This window comes from Megalobrama amblycephala, linkage group LG8, assembly GCF_018812025.1.
Source record: "Megalobrama amblycephala isolate DHTTF-2021 linkage group LG8, ASM1881202v1, whole genome shotgun sequence".
Taxonomy (NCBI): domain Eukaryota; kingdom Metazoa; phylum Chordata; class Actinopteri; order Cypriniformes; family Xenocyprididae; genus Megalobrama; species Megalobrama amblycephala.
Window position 1 is genome coordinate 11,114,709 of NC_063051.1, and position 12,907 is coordinate 11,127,615.

Consider the following 12,907-nt stretch of genomic DNA (forward strand, 5'->3'; position numbering starts at 1 on the left):
ATTTTTGCACTATTTTATTTATATGGAATTTCATGCCATATATATTTGCAAAACTGGTAACACTTTACAATAAGGTTCATTAGTTAACATGAACTAATAATGAACTACACTTATACCGAATTTATTCATCTTTGTTAATTTCAAAATTTACGGTAACACTTTAGAATAACTCACGCTATGAAGCATTAGTTAAGCATTAGTAAATAGTTTATAAAACATCATTTATAAAACATTAATAGACATTAGTAAGCCATTTATAAATACAGCTATAAATGCTTTGTTCTTGATTTATAAGCATATCTATAATGAGTTTAATAATTGTATTTTCATACTTTATTAATGATCAATTTATCATTTCTAAATTATGTATTACATTATTCACAAACCAGTTATTTAGGAGTTGTCATTGGTTCATAAGATCATTTAGGAAGTGTAAGTAAATGATTAATAAAATATTTAAATGTACATTTATGCATCTTATTATTTAGACATATAGTATTAGTTACTCAGTGTGTTAATAAATGCTTTATTAACATATTCCTAGTGTCAAAACTACCTCGGTACTAACTTTAAAACATTAGAGAACAGCAGTGCAGAAGATCACTGAACCTTTAAATCTCATTTATAAAAGCTTTACAAAGCTTTAGATGAGCTCACAAAAATAGTTAACTGACTACTTCTAAATGTTTTATAACTACCTGAATTAATCATGAATTGCAGTAGGAATATGTGTTAATAAAACATTTACTAACACACTAAGTAACTATTACTATGTGTCTAAATAATAAGATGTATAAATGAATGTTTAAATAGTTTATTAATCATTTACTTAGACTTACTAAATGAACTACTGACAACTCCTAAATAACTGGTTTGTAAATAATGTAATACTTAATTTAGAAATGATAAATTGATTATTAATAAAGTATGAAAATACAATTATTAAACACATTATAGATATGCTTATAAATCAAGAATAAAGCAATTATAGCTGTATTTATAAACTACTTACTAATGTCTATTAATGCTTTATAAGTGATGAAATAACTATTAACTAATGCTTAACTAATGCTTCATAGTGTGCAGTTATTATAAAGTGTTACCAAATTTACTAATGCATTATCAAAATCTTGTTAATCTGTTAGTTAATGAAAATACGACTGTATTACATTAATGGAGATTAGTAAATACAGTAACAAATGTATTGATCATGGTTAGTTCATGTTAGTTAATACATTAAGTAATGTTTAACTAATGAACCTTATTGAAATGTGTTACCGCAAAACTTTTAACTAACTAACTTTTAACTTTTAACTTTAAACTAATATTGTTTTGCAAATATATATGGCATGGAATTGACTCCATACTCCAACCCTAATCAAACACAAATGAACAAGCTAATCAATGTCCTCAGGATTACAAGCTACAGGCAGGTGAAGTTTTTTTTCAGGGTTGGAGCTAAACTCTGCAGGACAGCGGCACTTCAGGATCGACTTTGCCTATCCCTGTTCTAAGGTGTGCAATTATTTTCAGGGAAATGCACAGCAAGTGGTTCCAGGCAGGTCTTGAGAACATTACATATCACTTCGCCAAATGATTTCAGTTATTTCAAAGGTCCTTACAGTCCTACAACAGCAAAACAACGAAAACCCACAACGACGCTGGCCAAGCAAATAAATATAATAAACAATAGGATAAAAATGACAATTTTTTTTTATGTTTTTACCACAAAACTATGTTTTTTTATGCACAGAAAGCGTATGCTCTCTTTCTCCCGCTCTCTCTCGCATCCGAATTTACACGATACAATACAGATACACACAGAACTATTGAGAGGAACAGACTGCATTAATAACTAATCTGATAACTGATAGTCTGCTATCAATGGCTCAAGCCTCTTTTACTAGCTCTTAAGTTTTGGAATTAGCAAAGGTGTAGGATGAGATGCGAAATAAATTCCTACACACAAGAACATTTTAAGAACAAAACCCTGACAAATGTCTTGAAATAACATCTGAACAATATCTTGAGGTGTGGTAACAGTAGTATAACCAGAATAATTGACTCCAGTTTGTTGAATTATTAGAAAATAATGCACACCTCAGGTGTGCAGCTGCTTGTCGTCGTGGCCGCATTACCACCTCGAATGTGCATTATTTTCTAATAATTCAACAGATCGTCGTCCATTATTCCTTACATAACCTTGAGTGTGTAGTCTTTCTGTATTCTTTCTTACCTTGTTAGTCTGGTCTGTTTTGCGATTGTTTGGTTTAGAATGAACTCTGGAAACATATGCTGTTTTTTGGAATGAATTTCAAAGGTCATCCCTGGAAACACACAGAGGTTGCTGACTGACAGCGCCAACACTGATCTCATCTTGTGTCTTATTACTTTGGGCTTCTACAGGCCAAGGTTCGATTATTCAGAAACCTTCCACCGAGTCTCCCCTAAGCTCTAAACCCAACTTCTTAATTACAGTCGACATAACCCATTTAATCCCATTCTAATTAATACGGACTCGGCATGCAGTAGTATTGGGGAGAGAAGGGCAATGAAAATTAGACACAGACTACAATCAGGGAAAGAGCAAACTCGGTCAGAGAGCTGAAAGGACAATTACAGTATCTGTCTTGGTTGAACAAAAGAATAACAGTTTAATTCACATTGTAAAACCGCCATGTCAGGCGAAGCCTCCTACACAGCTTACCGGGTATTTTTCCCATTCGACACCGTGCATAAAGGAGATTATAGATTAGTCAAATGCTATATTCAAATGCAAATGATGATACTGTATGTTTATGAATGCTTCTATATGCTTCTAAACAGCATCATTCATTATCCAGCATGCTCTCTTTAGCCTCTGTGATTTGGCAATGCGTAAATATAGACGCATAAATGCATGATATGCATCATGCATTTAGTCTGGTTCTGGTCTATTCAAAATAAGGCATGTTGTTTTGATAAAAAGTAAAAAGTTTTGGCAAGCAACACACACACACACTACCATTAGCAGTAATTTCAGCAGCCATTATTCCAGTCTTCAATGTCACATGATCCATCAGAAATCACGATAATATACTGATTTAGTGCTCAAGAAATGTTTAATGTTAATATATTTGTGGAAACCATGATATGCTTTCCCCAGAAGTATTTGATAAATAGAAAGTCCAAAAGGACAGCATTTTTACTGACCCCAAACTTTTGAATGGCAGTGCATGTATTGCTAATATTTTTTCTTTGTATAATAGACTGCCAGTTAAAGGATGGTGACTTGTGAAATGTGTATTGTTTGGGACTCTGTGTTCTGCCATCACTCAATCAGTATCATCATTTTCCTTCAGCGATGCCACACTGCCTTTATGATCCAGGTGATTGGTTTCTCAAATTGTGCACTTTCAGGCGCTCCTGAACTAGACGGAATAACACTTGCCACTCATTTTATGAGTCTCATAGGTTTGAAGTAAATCCAATTAGCTTAGATCTACTGTACAAGCTGCTCTGCCTATGAGTTAGTAAGGACAGTATCTATTCCACTCTTAAAGTTGGTGTCAGAGGGTTTGGATACTTCAGCAACAAATGACATTTGACAAGCTCAGGCAAGACTTTCAGTTATGTTCTCCCACGAAAGACTTTAGAGTTATTCACAGACTAGAACTAAAACTACAGGAATATGAGGTTGGAAAAGATCCAAACGCTTCCGTCCCTTAGGGATCAGCCCTCAAACAAGCGTAAAGCACGCAGATTAGATAGCGGGTGATGTAGCACCACAATAATGACTCATTCAGTGCTAACTAACGTTAATCACTGCTGGCAGCTGGGGTGCAGATCCAGCTCTTTAAATGGCATTTACATTGCATATTAAGCCTTGAAAGGCTAACCTGGAAGAAAGTAACTCAGAGGGGCACACTAAAATGACGGACAAAATTGCATCAGTTTAGCTATAATGAAATTGTATCTTCACGTGCTTTGTTGCCACCACCCAAAAGCCTGTTTAAGCCTTCGATAATGCAATTTCCTGCCAACCTCACTGCCGCGGAGATGTGATTTTCACTTGAAACAAGAAAGAAACAATGTAATTTTTCTGTGAAATAAAACAGAAAACACAATACTTTAAGGACACTGCACCAATTGTGAGATTCCCAAAGGACTGTCATGGCAATACCACGAAACAATTCAAACGCAGGCCTTTATTGGCTTTACTCTGAATCAAAGCATTGCAAAGGATCCCTTTTTGTTTTCTATACTGATGAAAACATTTGTGAGACATAAAGATGCCATTGTTTTCAGTTTCGGTATAAAAAAAGAGAAAGGAAGGCGTGATTCAACATGACCTTCACGTGATCAGAATAAAAAAAAAAAGACTTTTAGTAGAAAACAGAAATACAATTCTATCTCTAGATAGAATTACATAATAACATGAACAAATACTTATATTTTAGATATATCATATATATAAAACTATTTGTAAAAAAAAAAGTATAAAATACAGTAATTTGCATATTTGCAATATTTGCGTAATTGTAACAAAGAGGTTGTATAATACATTGACAAGCTACTCATGCCAATGACAGTTATTTGACTGGCACAGTACTGTATGGACTTGAAATCTGCCATCTTTGCTCATACCACAGAACGTTTTGAGTCGTAAATACCATGTAAATATATTCACTCTGCAACTGGAGGGAAATGACATCCACATGAACAAATCCACGCACAGTCTCAAGTCCTCCATGAGTGACAAACCTGTCAGGAAAAACAAATCTGTCCATTTCTCGCTTTTAAGAGCCCTCCAAAAAGTCTACTACGCTATATGTTACCAATAATCCTGGTAACAATCTTGACTCTCCATTGTAGCTTGTTTTTGTCTAATTTGCCAGTCAAAAGAAACTGAATTTACATGACAGACTTAATCGCTAAGTAGAACTGAACTGATTGAATTTCCTCAGCTGGTAAATGAAGTGCAATTTGCAAATACAAATTTAATAACATTGCAATATGTGGCACAGCAGTCAGTTTCCACACACTTTTTTTAAAGGTTATATCACAAAGGACAAACTAAAGATTGTTGTTTTATTATTAGAGCTTTTGTAAATAAAATGAGAGGGGGGGGGATACACAGAAATAGTCTGGTTTGATTGAATCAAACAAACAAACAAACAAAAATGATCAGAATGATCTGTATAGCTGTCAGAAAACTCCCATTCCATCAAATTCTGCAATACACCATTTAACACACATTTCTAATCAGACCCTGTAGACCTGGGAACATTTTAGAAATGTAATGCATCATGTTAAAAGCTATTCTCTGCAGCCATTACCCTATAAATCTCTGCATTACCTTATTTGATAGAAAGTCAAGGGAACAATAAGCTGGAAACTAATGGAACCAGCTGACAAATGTTGCTGACAGAGATTCAAAATCCAAAAGATCAAGAAATTAAATACAAAAATTGTAGCGCTGCTGTGTAAAAGGGAACGGTTTAACATTTCAAAAAGATTATTTATACGTTTGGTGGAAAATCTTTTGAATGCACAATTTTCCCTGTTTATAGCGGGCAAAATATGTCTTAAGTCTTATTTTGCATCAAATGTGTCACAGTGATACTACAAGGAAATAACTCGTGTTAGTATGCTAACGCTCTATGAGTCTGAAACATGCAGTGGATTTTCAGGAGATGAAGATGCGCAGCAGATGTTGCCATGGTAGAAGTGTTATCATGCCATATGTGCTGTCTAGCCCAGTGTGCTTTATTCTGAGACTGACTCAGAGGAGAACTGACTTACCTTTTAACATCCTCTTTCCCAAGCCTAAGCACACACACACAAACTACACAAGAATCCACATCCTTATATACAGTATCTCATAGAAGTGAGTACACCCCTCACATTTTTGTTAATATTTTATTATATCTTTTCATGTGACAACACTAAAGAAATGACACTTTGCTACAATGTAAGGTAGTAAGTGTACAGCTTGTATAACAGTGTAAATTTGCTGTGCCCTCAAAATAACTCAACACACAACCATTAATGTCTAAACCTCTGGCCACAAAAGTGAGTACACCCCTAAGTGAAAATGTCCAAATTGGGCCCAAAGTGTCAATATTTTGTGTGGCCACCATTATTTTCCAGCACTGTCTTAACCCTCTTGGGCTAGAGTTCACCAGAGCTTCACAGATTGCCAATGGAGTCTTCTTCCACTCCTCCATGATGACATCACAGAGCTGGTGGATGTTAGAGACCTTGCGTTCCTCCACCTTCTGTTTGAGGATGCCCCACAGATGCTCAATAGGGTTTAGGTCTGGAGACATGCTTGGCCAGTCCATCACCTTTACCCTCAGCTTCTTTAGCAAGGATGTGGTCGTCTTGGAGGTGTGTTTGGGATCATGCTGGAATACTGCCCTGCGGCCCAGTCTCTGAAGGGAGGGGATCATGCTCTGCTCATTCATGGTTCCCTCAATGAACTGTAGCTCCCCAGTGCCAGCAGCACTCATGCAGCCCCAGACCATGACACTCCCACCACCATGCTTGACTGTAGGCAAGACACACTTGTCTTTGTACTCCTCACCTGGTTGTAAATGTTTCTCTTTGTGAGGTTTGGTTAGTGGTGACTAAAATGCATCTTTACGCACAACTGCCAGCATGGAGAGCTTCTTGAGACTCCAGAGACACCAGAAGCTTCAAATACCTGTTTGCTGCTCAATACTGGCTTTTTTTTTTTATAGCTGTACTTTTAATACAATTCATTTTTTTGACAGGAACTTTCATTAATAAGCCTTTATCTGACCGAGTTCTGCTGTGCTCTAAATCGCTCACAAATCTCATGATAATTTGATAATCTCCATTCAGTTTCACACAATATTAGTTGTTTTCATGCCTTTTGCATAACATTGCACCATTTCATGCTTTTCATCTACAGAAAGATCTTTCTTCCTCCCCATATTACATGAGAACTGTGACTTGCTTAATAATGTGGAACAACCTCTAAGTAGGGTTTCCATAGACCTTGCAAATTATTTTGTCTGAGATTGATACCAGTTATCTAAAAAGGCATGGATAAATAAACAAACATTTTCTTAGAAAAACTAAAATCTGAATGTTTATTGTACTGAAATCTTACTGATATGTCACTTGCATAATAATTTGGAACGCAGTGTATGTTGGCATTTTGCTAAAAATGTAATAGGTATGTGCTTTTCCTTGTATTTGAGTATTTTAAACTGCCAAAATAATAATTAAATCAGGCAAAATAATACTTTTGCGAAATTTGTAGCATTCTACAGCCTCTTATGTACTAAAGACATACGGTAGCAGCTTCCCAAAAACGATCTTTGACATTTGAAATTGTTTAGGCATTTATGGAAACAAGGGAATAAGCAAAGGCATTCTGGTTTCTGAGTGACTGCTTCAATGCCCAGAGTCGCCTGTGACATTTCATGGCTGCTGGAGGTAATCAGCAGCGCTTTGTCGCTTTAATTTCCTCCACCTTTAGTCGTGGCCTAATGGTTAGACAGTCGGACTGTCGACAAAGGTTGTGGGTTCGAGTCTCAGTACCGGCAGGAATTGTCAGTGGGGGGAGTGAATGTACAGCGCTCTCTTTCATCCTCAATACCACAACTGAGGTGAGACCCTTGAGCAAGGCAACAAACCCCCAACTGCTCCCAAGTTTTCCTGTTTATATATAACATTTCTTATCTTGATGAATCTTAATGTCTTTTCCCCATTCAAACTGAATGCTGTTGTGAGATTTATCATTTCTTCCCATGCATGATTGAGATGCTGGGAACAAGGAATCTTAGTACACACAGGTGTTTTGTCTGACATGGTTGAATATGTAGCTGCCTGGTGCATGAAATATTCTAAAAGCCACTGAATCAAATTCTCAAGTGAAGGTTTGGTGGTTCTTTTTACTGTACAGCAGTTGTTAGTTCCAGTCACAGAACATGTACAGACAAGCAACAAACTGATCATCCTTTACAGGTTTTCAGCAAGTGTCCATAATGGGGGTTAAAAAAAGAATTATCCACCAGGGGCAAAACGCGTTATTAAGAAACATGGGCGATTATATTATTTAGACATGACTCTCCTCAAAAATATAATCTCTACAGGTAAATGGCAAAATCAGTTATATCAAATACATTTATGTGAAGTTACAATTTCCAGATTATTATTTATTCACACATAAATTAATACTTTAATAGAGGGTTTTAGTAAGGTTCTTTCTTATATGGTGGCATTTTTTAAGCTGTTTAAAAACAAGTCATGGGTTTAATATAGAGATAATTGCATTAATTTACTTTAAGTACTTACACATTTAATTCTTCATAAAGCTGGTAGTTCTGTAGTGGATTGTGATAGAAATGATGAATTAGGTCTGTGCTAAAATGGCCAAATTAAAAAATGGTGTGCACTGATTAAAACACAGGCCATCTAATGCATCACTGATTACATAAACTCTCTCTATTCAGTCAGATGCAAGATTTTCTTGTTGTTACAAACAAACAGTGACTGAAAACAAAAAGCCTGAGAACACCTATAACAGTAACATTTTCTATGTGTCCTGCATCCACACACTGCACTATGCATTATAGAGATCTTCAGAGGTATATTTACATTAATACTTTAAATCAGTGTTTCCCAACCCTGTTCCTGGAGGCACACCAATAGTGCACATTTTGGATGTCTCCCTTATCTGGCCCATATATTTCTGGTCTTGGAGTCTCTACTAATGAGCTGATGAGTTGAATCAGGTGTGTTTGATTAGGAAGAGTTGGAAAATGTGTAGTGTTGGTGTGCCTCCAGGAACAGGGTTGGGAAACACTGCTTTAAATAACTGTTACCACAATTAATACTTGCATATTCACGTTTAAACATTTGTGATCAATGTTTAATGCATTATAGTTAAAAAAGGTATAACAACTAATAGGTACAGTAAGCATTAAAAGTGTATTTACAACACAAAACTTATTATAAGGTGCATAACAGGCATCACAGAAAGTGCTACCCAACTACATTTTGTGGTAATGAAACTTTTGTCATTAAAGGGTTAGTTCACCCAAAAATGAAATTTCTGTCATTAAGCACTCACCCTCATGTTGTCCCAAACCCATAAGACCTTAGTTTGTCTTCGGTACACAAATTAAGATATTTTTGATGAAATCCGAGGGTTTCTGATCCACACATAAGCAGCACCGACATTAGTACCTTTCTGGACCTCAAAAGGTACAAAGACATCGTTAAAACAGTCGACATGACTACAGCGGTTCAACCTTAATGTTATGAAGTGACGAGAATACGTTTTGTGCAAAAAAACAAAAAACGCATGCGTCGTGCTGCTCATGTGACCAGAGCTGGCCAATACTAAGGCGCCGTTTGGACGTAAACACTGAAGCTCTGCAACAAAAATAGCGTAGCAGTATGACAGGGGACAGATGAATTTGTTGAATAAAGTCGTTATTTTTGTTTTGTTTTCATATTCTCGTAGCTTTATAACATTAAGGTTGAACCACTGTTGTCACATCGACGGTTTTAACGATGTCTTCAGTACCTTTCTGGACCTCAAAAGGTGCAATGTCGTTGCTGCCTATGTGTGGCTCAGATACCCTCGGATTTCATCAAAAATATCTTAATTTGTGTTCCAAAGACAAACGAAGGTCTTACGGGTTTGGGACGGCACAAGGGTGAGTACTTAATGACAGAAATTTCATTTTTGGGTGAACTAACCCTTTAAACCTTTGCAATTAAATTGTATCCTATATTATACAGTATCTGTACTTAGAGCTCACAAATAAGATGAAACAGTGTTGACCGGTTTTGTGAATTAGATAATATCTAATTAATTGCAAACTGTGATGGGTGAATTCTACACTGTTAGAGTTTAAACATTTCAACGATTGTGGGCCACAGAGGATCCCTTTCAAAAATGTCTCAAAATTAAAATGTTGTAATCCAAACTGTGCATCAATAAATAAGCAGATAACTGCATTAAAAAAAGAATCTTCTGTTTTATTATTATTAATATTTTTTGGCAAATATAAACAGGTTTTCCAAAAATCTCTCACTTGTCACATTTGTAGCATTATCACAAAACAGCAGTAGCACCATAGCAGTGTGATACACCTGTAAGAATACAGCAGATGATCAGATGTTCTCATAGTTTATCTTCTCTGTACCTCTCCTACATGTAAAGATTAGTCTCTCAGGATGAATAAGGTCGAGGATCCATCCAAGAAGAACAGACATGCATCCACACTCCTGAAGACACACCAAAAGTCTTTCTGGCTCCCCATGTAGAGGGGACATTTATGTGTTCCAGCCAAGTCCGATGTGAGTTGCGAGCAGGTAGCACATGCCTATCGTGCAGGTCATCAGCATCATGGGGAAGCCCAACCTGTGAAATAAAGCACAGTGAGAGTCCCTACATGAAAGTTCCTACCAAGATGAAAACTGAAGCTTAGAAAGTCTGTAAATCCCACACTGCTACACTGAAAAAAATCAGGATGAAGCGTTTAGGACAAGAATCTGGAAGACTGGAATATAGATATTCTTGTGTCCCAATAAAAGTTCATCCCTCAGCATCTTCCTATGTTTCATCCCTACTCTATCTTTGTTCCTCTTTCAATCAAATGACAATTTCTAAACAGTTCCACATTATTTTCCCTTCTGCGGTGCATTTGTTTATGCCTGTTTGTGTGTGCGTGTGGGATTCGATTCTGAACAGCAGGGGTCTCGACGCTCTCCCGCTGAGGAGCATGGCAGGCACGTTACCCGCTTCATCGAAGTGGTATTAAAGTGAGTCTTTAAACATTATGGCAGAGTCAAAAGCAAGGGACAACAGCATTAAAGTATGATCTCCAGGCATTAACGGTGAAGTCAGAGGCTCGAGACGCAATAGACTGATGATACCCGTCCCCCCATTTAACGTAAGCTGCTTTCCTCAGCCTCCGCAAAGCCGTCAATGTGGACGTCCTTGATGTACTCTCTTGTAAAAGCATCCATCTGGAGAGTGGAATTACCATTGTAATTACAACTGGACACTGGCCTAATCTCCACACTCGATCGGCATGCATCAGTGCCCTTCTGACCCTCAGTTCAATGTGCTGCATCTCATCTGTCCATGAGGATTAAACTACATGTTGTCCAACCTCACACATTATCAGCAGAACTAAGAATTGCACATAGACACACTGTTGAGTAAATCAGTACAAAAGAAATCAACAGATTATGAGGGAAGTGAACAGATTATACAGGGAAAATGGACAATAGCACACAGCAAACATGAAAGAGCATCAGGGTGATTTAAAGGGGTAGTTCACCCAAAAATGAAAATTATGTCATTAATTACTCACCCTCATGTCGTTCTACACCCATTAAACCTTCGTTCATCTTCGGAACACATGGCTCAATGAGGCCTCTATTAAGAGCAAAGCCATTCAAACTCTCAAGGTACATAAAGGTACCAAAAACATATTTGAAACAGTTCAAGCGCCATAAAAACAAAATAACTTTTCAACAATATATAGTGATGGGCCAATTTCAAAACACTGATTCAGAGCTTTACGAATCGAATCAGTGGATCGGAGTGCCAAAGTCACATGATTTCAGCAGTTTAGCCGTTTGACAGGAGATCCGAATCACTAATTCGAATCAAAAGATTAATAAAGCTCAGAAGCTTCATGAATCAGTGTTTTGAAATCAGCCCATCACTAGATATTGTTGAAAAGTTATTTTGTTTTTTTGGCACACAAAAAGCATTCTTTATAATTTTATAATTTTTTTTTATAATTTTAAGCTTTTATAATTTTAAGATAGAACCACTGAACTCACATGAACTGTTTCAAATATGTTTTAAGTACCTTTATGGACCTTGACAGTTTGAATGGCTTTGCTCTAAATGGAGGCCTCACTGAGCCATCGGATTTCATCAACAATATCTTAATTTGTGTTCCCAAAGATGAATGAAGGTTTTACAGGTGTAGAATGACATGAGGGTGAGTAATAAATGACATTATTTTCATTTTTGGGTGAACTAACCCTTTAAATCACCCTGTTTCCAATTCAAAACTGAGTGCTAATTTTTTCTGTGGAACACAAAAGAAGAATTTTAAAGCATCAATAGGGGCTTTTAGGAGTTATAGGAACTAGCCACCAGAGCGGTTCCCAGATAACTAAATGTTCCCCTAGGGCCATTTTCCTGGTTGCATTCACACCACCAGTAGGAACTATGAAGTGACCTAAGCCACGCTTGTTGTTGTGACTTTTATTTTGATGGTGCGACGGACATTTATTTTGACAACGCTGAGAACAGCAGAGCCTGAGCCATAGCGCTCCCATTCTCAAACACGTCAAAAAGCGGGTTACTTCCACCATTAGTTCTAGGAACCATGAAAAGGTTCCTCTGGTCTGAAAGCCCCTTATACAGTATGTAGCTCTTGTTCCATATAACAAAGTTCATAAGGTTCATGGCTGGTAGTCTCCAATAATGACAAAAAAATTACCATTAATGACAAAAAAACGTACCAAAAGTGGCTCATACAGTACCACATTTGTGCAATATGTCGTCTTCTGAAGCCATATATAGCTTTGTTTAGGGAACAGGCCAAAATCTGTTCCCTTCAGTGAGCTGATAACTTGAGAATCTTTGTGACTGGATCATTGAAACAGAATGAACAGACCAGTAAAGAATCAATCTCAACTGGTTCTTGTCAATCAATCAGTAGTTGATTCAGTTCACAAATCAGACTGGACATTTTGTTCACGAATCAGAACGATTCCTGAATCTAAATGACTTGCTCATGAATCGCTGCAGCAGTTCCCCGTTTAACAGTTTGCCTTTTTTTTGGGGGGGGGGGGGGTGCTTAGATTTTGAAGCTTAAAGGCCCTTGACGAATTTCCAAAATTAATTTTT

The 12,907-nt window shown here is 36.8% G+C and overlaps 1 protein-coding gene across 1 annotated transcript in view; it reads right to left on the reverse strand.

Annotated features, from left to right (window-relative positions):
• Positions 1-9,984: 9,984 nt before the first annotated feature.
• The window catches only part of oca2 (oculocutaneous albinism II), an 88,859-nt gene continuing 85,936 nt past the window's right edge, over positions 9,985-12,907 (reverse strand). The window contains exon 24 of the mRNA XM_048199229.1: positions 9,985-10,390. Within this exon, the coding sequence (XP_048055186.1) occupies positions 10,303-10,390 (88 nt within the window). The 3' untranslated portion in view covers positions 9,985-10,302. The remainder of the gene's footprint in view (positions 10,391-12,907) is intronic.